At 46.7% G+C, this 14714-nt stretch overlaps 1 protein-coding gene across 4 annotated transcripts in view; it reads right to left on the reverse strand.

Moving 5' to 3' along the window:
- Positions 1-14170, reverse strand: part of LOC140218635 (uncharacterized) — a 505865-nt gene extending 491695 nt beyond the window's left edge. For 2 of the 4 annotated variants that reach the window (XR_011894853.1, XM_072288473.1), the window contains exon 1: positions 13793-14170. Coding sequence is in view for 3 of the 4 variants with exons in the window: in XM_072288473.1 (XP_072144574.1) it covers positions 13793-13836 (44 nt within the window). In the remaining variant the exon portion in view is untranslated. The remainder of the gene's footprint in view (positions 1-13792) is intronic. The other 2 variants (XM_072288474.1, XM_072288472.1) reach the window with 2 other exon arrangements.
- Positions 14171-14714: the final 544 nt, after the last annotated feature.

The raw sequence follows: 14714 nt of genomic DNA on the forward strand, positions 1-14714 counted from the left end.
TGGCTATATCTGTTTAATACTTCTGTGTTGTTATTCATGTGTAAGTTTGTTTTATTTTTCACCTATATTCTTATATATTAATGCGAAAATTTTACATGATCCATTACCCCAAAATCCGGCGTTGTCGTGGGTGGCATGACCGAAAGACATTACCAAAAATGGCCGACGGTGCGAAGAGTAAAAACAAGTAAAAAAATCTGAGATTTACGTCAAATTTGTCTGGCAGGTTCCTGTAAACAAAGTCAATTTATGGAATTGAGAAGAAAACTTGGTACATTTCGGTCTGGGTGGGAATTTAACACGACCCTCCTGGGTGCGAGACGAGCACGCTTCCCCGACGGTTCCACGATTATCGTTGACTAAAGTTGTGCCTGGTGCGTGCGTCATTGCACACGTCACGTCACTGCCTCCGTCACTGCCTCCCACGTGTCACTTGCTCTTCGGATTACATCAGTGCTGTGTCTACTACGATGCACTCTAGAGTCCAAATCATGAGTGTATAAAATGACGTGTTTCTAGTGCATGCGTCATTGCACACGTCACGTCGCAGCCTCCCGCGCGTCGCTTGATCTTCAGATTTCATCAGTGCTGTGTCTATTGTGATGCACTCCGAAGTGTGTACTTCAGCCGCAGCTGTGAAACGTGGTCGCCCACGGAAGCACTCCTCAAAAGACGAAGCAAGGGAACACAAAAGAAGACGAGATAGTCACGATAGACCTACCCTTAGGCATAATATATAATTCATCGTTCCGAAGCCAAATGGTACGAATGTTTCCACCCTGTGGTCAACGTGTACGCAAACACACACACCGATTCAGCAGAAAGATCTTTCATGCATGTCGAAAACATCAATCTAAAACATTTCGCCTAAGCGAGTATAATGCTTTCGAATTCCTACACGTAAGCAGTCTAAGGTGTCTCCACTTACTTTCTTTTTCCGTCATGCATGCTGTTTGTGATTACGGCCACGCACTGTATGAGTCGACGGGCTCGTCAAGCTCCTCATGCAGCTTCTACAGCGAAGTTGTCTATGGCTAGGATCCGGGGTTTTATGGCGTCGGCGGGGAAGGAATCTCCCCTAAAAAGCGAGAGTGAATGAGCCAACAAGGAAAGCAAACGCATATCGCCGCCCGCGTCGGTGTTCAGTTTAACGTACACCGGTGTCTAAAACGGCTCTCCGTCACAGCTGTCTCTTTGTGAATGTATGACGTAGTGTGCGCCTGATAAGGCGACGAAAGCAAATTTTTGGTATCATATCGCTTCACCGTTGCTATGGGAAGGCCACGCGTGATCCGTACGCCTTAAGAGCAGCGTCTCTACAAGGAGCGACAGCGAGAGCAGTGGTGGGAGAGAGACCGTCGACGTCGCGCCAACCTGGCGGCCTGAGAAGAAAAGCGTGCCCGCGATGTGGTACTTAAGCGACGAGCAAGAGCCGACGACGCCTATCGCGACGCCGAAAATGCCCCAAAGAGACGTCGATGCCACGACGACATGGTGCCGGGATTCGACGGCGCCTACGCAAGGATCCAAAGAGACTTTCTCGATCACAACTTTGGATCAAGCTGCCGAGTATGTGATCGCCTATGGTTTGATAACGAGCTCTCGGCAATCAACAGCATACGGTCGGAAGAGCGACGGCAGGAGGCGGTGGATGTGCTGACGCGGTGCTTGCCCGGCGAGAATGTTGGGAAGTTTCGAGTCTGCGACGCGTGTAAGGAGGCGCTGATAAAGGGTAACATACCTCGGTTCAGTACAACGCGTGTACAAAGGCTCTACTAAAGGGTGCGGTTCTGCGTTTCTCGACGACGTACGGTTACGTGTACCCACATGTGCCGGCGCATCTTCCGAAGCTTAACGGGTAACGGATAAGTTTCGCTGCTCGTTCGCCTTCACAGAGTGGAATGCCTCATTAACTTTTTGTTCCCTCAACTCCCCCCCCCCCCCCCCCCCCACAATTGCGAATTGGAAATAAAAGTCAACTCAATTCTTTTTTCTGAGGATTTCATTTTGAAATGATGCAGAGATTCATGCTGTCAACTCGTATTGTTCCTGTGCCTTGTCCTAGCTTGCGATACTGAGTACGAGGTCGCAAATTTTATTTGTGACCCCGTAGTCGTATTCCGATGGGCCCGGAATGCAAAAACGCTCGTATATATCATGCTTTAGGCGCCCATTCAAGATCTGCATGTGGTCTAAACTATTGCGAGGCAATCCACTACCGCGGCCTTTGAAGGCCCACTGTGCAGTTTCGCGACGCTAAACTCAACCATCTAACTTTGCCATGACATCTTCTACAATGGAGTCAGTCTATGAGAAGTTGATAAGAAGGCGAAGTGAGAGCTACGTGTTTGAGCAAGGTTCACATTGTCAGAAGGCTTTTTACAAGTTCACGTCTTAAGAAGCCTTCAATTTGGATGTCATCTCGTTATCATCCAGCCGGCAATGGCTCTCAAACATCTTCGCTAGACGACGAGGCGTATTTATTAAATGACAAGATCTCTTAGAAGCTGCTCCTATAGCTCTATTTCTCATGTCTTGGGGGCCTCTAACATGTCGCATAAAGCATAAATAAAGCATAATAAAGCATAACATAAAGCAACTCTATAAAGATGCAAGCGGTACCATTCGTCAAGTCTACCGAGTACATTCCACTGGTTCTCTAAAGCTATATTGTTTTGTAACTGAAACGCTAAGAAAAGTATGGAGTATTGCGACACCATTCTGTAGAAATATAAAAAAAAGAATAAGGAAGCAGACAAAATACGCTATGGTCATCTTTCATCTGAAAACCCCTGACACGTGGGGAAAGAAAAATCACAACGGATATACGTATATAGTATACCTGTCTTTGGCGTGTCGCCTGTTCGGGGGGAAGCACCCATGATATCACTACAGATCGTGACTCTACCAATGGAGCGTTGATATGCAGGAATATAATACTATATTTTTGAGCACTCGATCTTGGAACGAGGTAGCAAGACGGTCGTTCGCCGTCTCGCCATTGAAACCTGTCATTTACAAGTCTTACGCCGCCATACCCCACAGCTTGAACATCGCAGCTCTCAGCGAATGGAAAGAAATACACACTGCATATATTTTTACTTCATGAGGTCGTTATGTCTAAAAGCTTATTTTTCGCCGTCGAAGCACATCACGCATAACCGAGAGGATCGCAATGTGCACCTTTAGTATTTTCGTTTTGTTTCTTTACTAACTTTGACCCAACGTGGTAACTTGGTGGTTGTAATGTTGCACAGCTGCTTAGTTCAAGCTCGTGGGTTTCATCTCGGTCAGGTATAGCCACATTTTGGCGAGTGCGAAATGCAAGAAACGCTCGTGTACCCTGTAATGGGTGCCCATTAAATAATCTCACGTGGTCCCGATTAATCCGAAGTACCTCACTACGGCGTGCCTCATAGTCATATCGTGGTGTTGGCCCGTAAAAGCCAATAATATATATTTTCGCAAGGCTGACTAGCACTAGTCCGCTTCATTCCTCCGCCTTTGGCGGCGCACGTGCTCTCCCATGGGCCACGTGACATGATGCATGTGCTAATCCTCTCTAAAAGCTACTTCGCGTCCTTGGCGAGACAGAAGTACCCGCTGTATGTGGCTCAGTGTTTACATCATCGGGCTGTTTTGCTAGGACACCTGAAGCTTGATCGCACCCTCGTGCACTAATTCTATTATTTTCTGCGTATGAGTTGTCTCGTGCCAGCGGCAGCATGGTCAGCAAATTCAGGAGAGTTTGCAAAAATGGAGTTTTGCTCCGAAAGTGAAACACTGAAGCCACGGCCATGATCATGAATACCCGAGATAGTGCACGAGAGGACGGTCGCCACGATAGCTCAATGGTATAGCATTGTATCCGAATTTAGAGGATGCGAGTTCGCCTCCCACATACGTTAATGTCTTCTCGAGCATCTTCATTTCTCATTTCTTTTATTATTCCTGAGCCTAAATTTAAAGGAACATTTAGGTTCACCTATTCTTCCTTAACTTCCTTTGTTGGTTTCATTAAATTGAAGTCAACAAAAATGAAGCCCCTTGGTTCCCCCTATCTTCTCGCTGAATATTTAAGAATACATTTAAAATATTCCCTTTTTTTTTCTCTGCCATGAGCACGGATTACGGTTATAACGCAACCCTATAATGTCACAGCATATCTAAAACACGTCAGTCGGCAACAAGGACAAACAGGTTATGAAGAAAATGACAGCAGAATATTATACGATAGGACAAGCTAACCACTTCGACTACGGGCTAAGGGTACGAGACAAAATATTTCGCTGAGGATTACGATAAGCCATAATGCAAATTCTTAGCGCAGCTGCTTAGGCGATTTAAATTCGCGATACATTGAGGCAAAGAATTTAATTTTGAGTGACCGGGTGCTCCCGGTCCGGAGGAGGAACAAACTTTATTTAAAATAAAGAGAGGTTTCAGTGGCTGGTGTTTGTGGCCTCTTAGGATCGCTGTCCTTAGTCCGGGACACGGCAAAACTCAGCCGCCGCTGTCGCCCTTTGTACTAGGGCCCTTTGGGCGTCCCGACAGAGCAGTCGCGGAGAGAGGTCTCCAATGTCTCTGGTGTGGGGGGTAGGGAAGGTGGGAGAGAAGGGCTTTGGGTACATGCCCAGACCACGTGAAAGGCGTTTGAGGCCTTCCCACAGTTTGGGCACTTCCCATCTTATTACGAGTATCCGAAATGAATTATTGCGAGAAAGATCTGTATATTGGTCTGAAGCCTTCGGAGGGTTCGCTCATCTGCTTCACTAAGACCATTGGCAGGCTCTCAGCAGAGTTGACTCCCCACGCTGAGTATCTACTCGGGCAGCTCGTTTAGCAGCATCAGCAGACGAAGCATATCGAACGGTTGCGTTGCTCATCGCCCAGAAAGAAAGCGTAAGCACGGGAACGCGGGGCACTAGAGGCGGCGGCCCCGCAAGCGAACTAGAGCATGGTCAGTGGGTCCGAAGCCCAGGCCAGCGCTTTGTTTCCGCGCTGGCTGCACCCCCGACGCTGCATGCATTCGCAAACATTACACAGATTTCTTGCATAAGTTGTTTCTAATAGTTATAGGCTGGACCCCCACGCGCTTGATAAGAAAGGCAATGCTCAACTCTGAGATATGTCGAAACGGTAGCAACGCTTGGTTTTAGGAGGTTTGTCCAGTGACCTGAAAGAGCTCACCGTATACAACGAAGCTGACATTGCGAATGAACTAGCAGTACCCTATGTATGATGTGTGTACAAAGTTTCCGTCAGATAATATTGGGCTTTCTAAAATTAAAGCGCTCTCTTAAGAGTTCGAATCTTGCGATTTCTCGAAACCGTTTCATGGCCGTTAACCGAAATGTTGACTATTTTCCTACAAGGAATGTAGGTGACACCGAGTTTACACTCGGCGGAAATACGGACTATGCTTCCGGGGTTGTGCAAAGAAGGCTTAACGTTTCTGGCTTCGCTGTGAGCGCTGTGAATATTTACTGAATACTCTTACTTGACAATTTGAGCTTCTAAATCGCGAGTCGAGTAGCATGTTTCCCGGTGCTTTCGATGCAATAAACAAAGAACCTCGTTTATTTTTGGTGGATATTAGAGACAAATTAGAAGTGATTTGTGGGAAAACTTTAAGTTTGTGCGTTACACACAGCCTCGGCAGTAAATTACATGTCCAATCACTCAAGAACGTTACAAGTGTGTGTTACAAATGTTTAGCCCGCTGTCCTAGACGACCTGTAATAGTTATAATTTGTTAAAATGAGGGCACAATTTTGGCTAATACACCTGCGAATTGATTACGTGTGAATGAATTAGGCATCCGTAAACTCTTATTTAAGCACTTGCTCGAAAGCATTATATTCGGTCAACGTTTGGATAAGTTAATGGGTGTACCATATGCGACTACTTTAAGTGTCTGATTCAAATACATATCATAAGAAGCCAACAAACACTGACACCAAGGACAACATAGGGGAAATTACTTGTGCTTAATTGAACCCTGGGAGTCTTAGCCAGCGCCACCACTCACAGACCTTGGCGGCGGACGTGGAACGTCCTTTTTGCCGCAGGCGTCACGAGAACGTGATCTTTTTGGGTGAAGGCAACTGGTCACTAAACCCACACATGCTACCTGAAGGCATCAGTTGGCATCACTTTCCCCTATGTTGTCCTTGGAGTCAGTGTTTGTTGGCTTCTTATGATATGACTAATAAAAATCGGGCCCCTCGTTTAATCCCCTTTCTTCTAGTTGATTTAAATACAGGCATTTGAAATTCCTAATGCCACTGCTTGGAAGAAACAGCTTAATGGAAAGCGGGCTTTGCTTCGGCGAGGTTATAGAAGCCTCGCGTATTTCCTTTCCTTTTTTTTTTCTTTTTCATTTAAATTTATATCACAGCTATGGAATGCCAGTGCCTTGAATTTAAGTGGGAAAATTTCATGAAAATTTGTATCAGTATTGACATCGCGTTACGTCATTTTGCGGCATATAAAAGCTTTCTCGCGTGATCGGTTTCTGTAAGAATCTGATTTTACAGAACAGTGACTCATGTCCGCACACGATTCTATCGTTTAACAAAGTGCCCCATATAAAATTAAGGAAGCTTACAAACAACGCCCATTTTATGAGAGTTCGGGAGGTTTGTAAATTTATTCGTTTCTTGTGCGCAATATGTGTAATATGTATATTTTGATTTTACCTCGACCTTCCAGCTTGTCTATCTCATTCCTTCTCTATTTTTCGCCTTACGTTGATAAACTGACTTATATATGACACCTTTTGCCCTGCTAATGAACACTGCATTTCAATACTAAAATTGCTTACGCTGATTCGTATGTGCGTTTGGTATTGCATACTTGAAGCAAACAAATTTTTATAACGCCTAACATAGTGGTTAAAAATAATAATAGAGCGCACTGCCGATTCCAAAGGGTCGGTAAATGTTTCATTATGTCACGCTTTGGAAACTTAGGCGCCTTGACTCTAGAAGCTACCGCTCTTTACTAATAATGTTTTTATTGCGGTTGTTATACGCTAAGTTCTGGTGGCTTGTAGGCATAGGCAAAGAAGATGTCGGTCACCCAGAGCTAAAAGACCTAAACCTAAAAGCAAAAGCGTATCATCGGGTATGCCCCAGGTGCGTTTAATTGTGAGAAGTGTCAAAACGTATTGTGATAAAAAATATCGCAATGAAAAAGTAAAACCGGAATATACACTGCTTAGAAGGGAATGCGGTTGGACGTCACGGGCTCTACAGGCAAACCACGTGACCTTGCCTTAGTTCCCTTCCAGCCGTGCAATGGGTACGCCGCGTGCGGTGAGGTCTGCGGAAGAAAAGCGCGCCTACGAAGAACACCGTCGTGAACAGGAGCGACAATGTGCGCGGCGACGGCGGCTGGCACGTAATGAAGATGAAGAGCGCGCCGCAAACAACAAGCGTGTGGGCCTTTGGTTGGATCACTCCTACCGACTCCACTCCCATCGTAATTGCGGGTGATCTTAACGTAGACTTGTCTAGGTCCAACGAAAAGTGGTTCGTGGCGTTTCTCGTGGAAAGGTTCGGCATTCAATGTTCCACAAACACCAATGTGCCCACGATGCGCCATCGGTCGTGTATACACCTCACGTTGGCCAGGAACCTTTCCAGTGTCCTCACAGAGCCAGTGGCCGTATATCATAGCGATCATAAAGCGGTAGTCATTTTGGTGACCAAATTATAAATCGAAAAAGAAGCACACAAAAGCAACTTAATAATAATAAAAATGCACTGAGTATGCGCTTTAATATAACAACAAAAATATCGTTATAAACAAAATTCATTCTGGTGTCTATCCTTTAATTTGAGTCAACGTATTTATTATCAACATACTTATCACCATATATACAGCTCCGCTGCAGTCATCCACCTTCACAGAGTATAGAATGGCGCTGAATTTTTATTTAGTCTTTTGTAAGCCGCGCGCTCTTTAGTGCTTCAACAGCTACCGTCGCAATCTGTCGTCCCACTAACACGTGTCTTTAGAGAATCCATGATAGAGTGTATAAGCGTGACTGAACGAGAACGTAGAAAGAAACAGATACGCAGAGACAGCGCTTCTCTGTGCATATTTCTTTCTACGTCCTCGTTCAGTCGCGCTTATACACTCTATCATGGATTCTAACCAACTAGCCCGCCAACGTGTTTTAAAGAAGCGCTTACTTGTTAGTGATGCACAGCACATCAAGAAGAGCACCGCGTTCCAATTCCGCTCTCGAGGACAGACGCCGCAAGGCGGCTTCGCCACCTGGCACGCAGTCTCGCACTGACCGAGTGGAACTCGCCAAACTTAAGACTTACACGACTGCATCGACTAAACCCCTCCCTGCAACTCCGACCTCCACTCGGACTTCCTCGACATGAAGCTACGCTTCTCTGTCGCCTTTGGTTAGGAGTTGGCTTCACAAAGGTATACTCTGCATTAATTGGATTGACTGACAGTGCAGCATGCGAGGTCTGTGGCGCCGAAGAAAACATCGACCACCTGCTGTGCCACTGTCCACGATACACCCCAGAGAGACAAGAACTTGTCAAAGCCTTCCAAAAACTGGAGAATCGGCCGCTTTCTGTGCAAGTGCTGCTGGAACACCGTCCCCATTGCCCGTCGGCCCATAAAGCGGTGAAGGGGCTTGTGTGCTTCTTAAGGACGACGGGCTTGTGTGACCATCTGTGACTATTAATGCAATTTCTGTAAGACCACACACGTCAGTGAACTCACCGCTCCTTCTTTCCTTCCCTCCTCTCTCTCTCCCTGTTAACTTTGTTTCCCCCTTTCCCATTCCCCCCATGTAGGGTAGCCAACCAGACGTTATTCTGGTTAACCTCCCTGCCTTCTACTTATCTCTTTCCCTCCTTTCCCCTCTGCAAAGTCGAGTGCCATTGGAATGTAATAAATGTGCATCGCCATTCGATGGTCGGCGCATGTTTTTTTTTTTTATTTCTTTTTTTTTTTTGAAGTCACTGCTCTTGAGACGCGTCTTGGGTCGGCAACCGCGAGTATGGCCGCGCCTGCATCGTTTCCGTTAACTCAAAATCTTATTCTATGAGGCACACTTCTGTTACTTCAGTTCACGAAATTATTACCATAGTGCGACTCAAAACAACCCTCCGTGCGCAGCCCCTGCTTTCTCGCTTTAGTTTTAGCACGTTAGTCTTCGCTGCTTCTCGTACACACCCTTCTGTCTATCCTGGGGACGATCTCGTCGCTGATCACTGGTGTTGAACCCACGGCTCTCGCTCCGTGGCTTAAGTGCCAGCGCTGCTTAGCCGCTCGAGACCATCCATTTGGCACTACACTATTCGGGAGAAAACGGTCAATATCCCGGCTTCTGGCTAAAGTAGGTGACGGTACGTAAGAGTGGAGTGAGAGCGGCGGAGGGGTTGTGATGGAGGCGCTCTCAAAGTTATAGCACGCTATGCTCGCATGGCAGTCGATTTCGCTATGACCACCTCTTTCTACGTCACTGCTATATGCGCGTGATATTATCAGCTGGACCGCATTCGTACTAGGCTGCCAGTGACGCCGAAGCAATACAGCGCAGTATTTTTCAGCGGCGGAAGCACAGAAAGCCATTTCCGAACGACCGTGCGCCGCACCCTCAAAGCGAGATGGCGGATGGGCTGCTTAAGCAAAAGTGCTAGCGATGATATAGCGTCGGGATCTGGCAACTTGCCAGCTTGACGGACAAAAAGAAAGGAAACGCAGGCTTGTTGCCTGGGTAAAAATAAAGATAATACAGAGTGATAGCCCACTGAACCGTTTGAGCACAAAACTTTATTTTTTCTTTAGGACATCATGGGAGAGCTTCCTAAGAAGCTAGAGCATCGCTGCCATATCGACAACAAAAAGCAGCTGAAACTGGCTTACCTGAAAGGGCTTTAATGTACAATGTCTCTGACAAGCCGGTGGTGTTCTGAAGTAGTGCTGTTTCCATTTATTTGTGTTTAGTTCCTCAATAACCACTTCTCAGTTTTATTGAAGCTTTGTTATTAGCTTACAAGTTTTATTTCCTTCTTCGTAGCAGGAAATAAGCAACAGCTTGCCGATTACATTGATAAGCTTCATTGCAACTGAACTGTATCGAAATAAAAGCATCTGCGCCCATCTCTATGCTCTTGTCGTCCATGCTTATATGACGCAGCACCTTGCTTAATACACGCCACGCTTAGGCATGGCCGAACAACTTTTGATGCAGACTATAATCTGTGCCGGGAAAATTCATATGAAATGCAATCTGCTGCAAAGTAAAGATATCTCCTGCGATGGCTCAATCTTTAGGGAGTTCAATACTTGCACATCAAGGCCGTCCAATCGATTCACAGTCACTGTAGATACATTCCAAAAACAAAACTCGATCTTCTATGGGAATTTGGCACTCTATTAGTAAGCTTCGACACGGTACAAATGACTTCACTGCCTGTTATACCAGTGCTTGTCATATAGCTGCCCGATGCGATGTAAGGTAGACGCCAATAACAAATATATAAACAGAAATAAAAGTGCAGCTCTTGCGAGGAATCAATAACCAATAACAAGCCCCCCCCCCCTCCCCCATTTATCACAGATGCACCCAAAACGCTTTCGAAGTATAACGCACGAGTTTACACCAATGTTTTCTACCGTTACACTTACGTTCGTTGCATGCTCTCCCGACTGCAAGGTACTGTGTTCATTTAATCTTCATGTAAGCAGATTTGGCAACTCAACCACAGATTACAACGTACCCACTGCCGCATTTTCCTGAAGACACCTGCGGACGACTGATCCGGGAAAAGGAAAACCTCCGACGTACCACACGAGCTCTTACACCTCCGTGTAGGTAAGACCTCCCTGCTGCGTTAGCCCACCAAGAGGAGGTTACGTTAAGGAGGCTGCGGGTCGGGTTCGGATTCACCCCGTCTGTGACCGCTCTCTAGCCACAAAAGTATCATCTTCCTTACAGAGCATCGTACGCATTTTGTGACACAAAAATCCATAATGTGACAGTGACACACCTACTATGGACGTAGCCATTCGGCGGGACCGCCCACGCGACCTTCAACGTTGTATTCATGGACCATATCATCGTTCACTTCTACATTTCTTGCGCGAGTCAAATCTGTTCGTGTACCTTTGACATGCTTTGTATTATGCCTAAGGGCAAGCTTCCGAATAAAAAAAAATATCTTTCTTCTGCGCTTTCCTTCTTTCCTTCCGTTTTTGAAGGATGGGGCTCGTGTAATGCTACCGAATACGAAGTAAAACCATGTGCGAAGCGTCCATAAAACAGCTGTTGATAACGGGTGCTGATAACCCGTCCTTCCACAGATGGCGGAAGAGATGCGGCTCGTCGGCGCTCATGCGTTTTCACCGGCTGGAATGGCACGATAAAAGCTAAGGGGCGCTCTCGCTCGAGCATTCACACAAAGCGACACCACGACACAGAGACGAGAGAAAAACCACGTCCTGCGTTTCGCTTTTGGACAGAATGCACTCGCTTTTGGCTACGATATAAGCAACCAGCGTTGCAGCCCCTGCGGAAGCGGAAGCAGCCGCTGCTGCTTCCGCTTGACGCGCAGTGGCGGCTTAGCGGCTATGGCATTGCGTCGCTAAACAGAAGGTCGCGAGTTTGATCCCCGGCTACGGCGGCAGCATTTCGATGAGGGCGAAATGCGAGAACGCTCGAGTACCGTGCATTGGGTACGCAGTAAACAAACAAAAAAAAAAGCAGGAGGTCCAAATTAATCCGGAATCCACCCCTACGCCATGGCTCATAATCGCGTTGTAGTTCTGGCGCGCAGAGTTCCGATATATATATATTTTTTTTACTGCTTCAGCCACCTCAAGATCAGCGCTGCAAACGTTGTTAGGACATGGTGTGGAAAAGACGAAATCATCACATCAGAACGCTTGCATGGTTTGTAAGGCCGCTGTTGTTTAGGTATGGTTCGGCTGTTCGGCATGAAAGGTTTATGGGATTCATAAAACCATTCCCGAAAATAAGTTCTAAACCTTACTTTGCATGTGACGATACTATTGGAATAGGCAGATTCCTTCTGTTTCCTTTGGCGTTAAATGTCAAGCCTAGACTATGCTGAATGTGCATAGCGCCGTGAGAAACACACTGTGCTAAAATGAACAGGGCCCAAAACTTGTGCATGGGCGTGGTGTTATCCCGCTTGGTTCAAGCCGCAGCAAAGCTCGCAGTCCCTTCACCAGGCCCCAGCTCAACTTTGGATTGAGTGAAAGCAACCGGAGTGTTTGCTCGGGCGAGTGCGCCTCACGATAAAAAACGCATTGGGACACTTTGCGCGGACGGGCTCGTCAATATCGATGCGGATGCATACAGGGTCGACGCAGGGGGTACGAGAAGAAAAAGCAAATAAATGAAAGCGCTTCGGACACAAAACTGCTGGCGCCAGCATCGGCGAACGGACGACGACGCCACGTGTAATTCATAAAGCAAACACGCCGCATTTCTGTTTATATCGGCTCCGCCCGAAATAAATCAATGTCCTCGCTTTACATGTTCTGTTCTGCTGCTCAAAATTCAGTGTCTCTTGAAGCCACACAAACAGCACACGCCTCTAACAATCTTTCGCATGCTTTGCGACATTCGTGGCAACAGCGGCTCAGACAAAGAAAAGCATCATCAACATGAGCTATTTTTTTCTGCACATGACACGCCATGTACCCAGTAAAAGCGCACATGTGGTCTTACAAGCGAATCCGATAAGCAAGGAAACTTCAAAATAGGTATCACTTTACGACAGTTCGGTGTCGCCTAATAAATTACGGTACCCATTTAAAACATAATAGTAGCGTGGGGTCACGCAACTTAGTCATGGTTTTAATAATGTGCACAGAAACCTTGTGAATAAGAGGTGCACGTAAGGAAAGAAGTGTTGTCTACGAGAAGACAGCAAGCACTCGTAAGGGCGTGACCGCAACTCCTCCCTGCCCTAACCTTAGGCCCCCACATCCGAAGCATGCGTTGCGTTTCTTTCCTTCCTGTCTTTTTTTTTTATAATAACCTATTATTCCCGAAGTCACATTTTGCAAAGATTCCGACTAATATAATATTCAAGTGACTGAAATGAAAATGGTGACATAAATGCGTGGAATTACCAGAGGCAGTCTGCACCTTTACATCACAGGGACGATCAACATTACCGATGTCGCTACCAAGGTTCAAAGCGAAGCACTCAGGAAGCATTGACGTCTATTGAGAAGGCACACAAACTTGTTCTGGTATAGAGAAGCTAAGCTTTGATTTTGATGATAAGAGTAAGCGAGGTTGGTACAAAAAACGTGCTATATTGAAGAAAACATTTGATGCGAGAAACTAGGGGACCCGCCGCAGTGGTTTAGCGGCTTTGGTTTTGCGCTGCTAAGCACGAGGTCATGGGATCAAATCGCGGCCATGGCGGCCGCCTTTTATGGGGGCGAAATGCGGAAACGCCCATGTCCCGCACATTAGGGACACGTTAAAGATATCCTGGTGGACAAAATCAGTCCGGAGTCCGCACTATGGCGTGCCTGATAAACAAATCGGTATTTCGGACTCAATTCAAATCAAGAAGCTAAGGAAAGATCTGAAGAAAAAAAGACGAACTGGTTCAAACACACTATGAACAGCAAGTTTTGAGGGAAATTACAGAACATTTCACATAACTGTGTGCCTTACGCCTGCAAAAGATATAAGTGATAGCGAACATTGATCGGTACGATCCAAGTGCACATTGGCATTATTCTGGAATTAAGAAGGCCTTACCTGTAGAAGAGGCTTTGCCATGGCCACTTTGAGGGTGTGTTCATGTAGACGAGGCAGCGCCGCACACGGAACACTGCAGCTTCTTTCGTCTTTTTTTTTCTTTTCTCTTTTTAAGGACGTATGGACGCCTCTTAAGGAACATTCGCAGGCCCTCGACGCATGAAGAAGGCAGCTCGTGCTGTTATGCTATTCGCGTTTGCGCGTGGATTCTGCGCTGGGTCCAACCTTGTCAGATTCATTCAGAAGCGTCGCTCCTGATACCGGCGCCAACAAGCAACTTCGAGGGCAGCGTCAACTGCGCATGCCCGGCCAGTCCCGGGTAAACGTGGAGCGGCCAGAGAAGCCGCTTATGTGTAGCGTTCAGAAAGGCTCTACGAGCTTCACCCGATATAGTTGGATTCTGCGCAGTGGAATTTTCGGGGAAATCGCCGTCGCTCTACAGGCGTTCGGCAGCCTGGGACGGACGGAGAAAAACAAGCTTTAATGGTATGCTGAAGGTGTTAGGCTGGCTGTTCGCCTGACATGCTGCTCCAGGTGCTGGGTGATGATTACGGTGTATACAGTGATAAACGCTATACAGCACGTACAGTCACACATACACACATACGTACATAGATACACCGTACAGATATTTACAAAGTTTCGCTAAGCCTCGTGGCCTGCAAGAACGCAAACAGTGCCCTCGTGGCACGTAATGCACAGGTGGTGCTTTGCCATGGGCTGAGAATGTGCTGTAGTGAGAAGCTGGAGTCCCGTTGAAGGTGAAGTGACGCGTAGAGAGTCTATCTGACGAGCAGCGGTAGCAGTCGCACGGACAGAACATGTCGCAGGTCTTCAGGAGCATTACATTCAGAGCACATTGGCGAGTCCGTGAGCTTAATTTTACGCCTGAAGTAGTTTGTGTAGGCCATGTTGAGTCTTG

Source organism: Dermacentor andersoni, chromosome 5 (genome assembly GCF_023375885.2).
Source record: "Dermacentor andersoni chromosome 5, qqDerAnde1_hic_scaffold, whole genome shotgun sequence".
NCBI classification, from domain to species: domain Eukaryota; kingdom Metazoa; phylum Arthropoda; class Arachnida; order Ixodida; family Ixodidae; genus Dermacentor; species Dermacentor andersoni.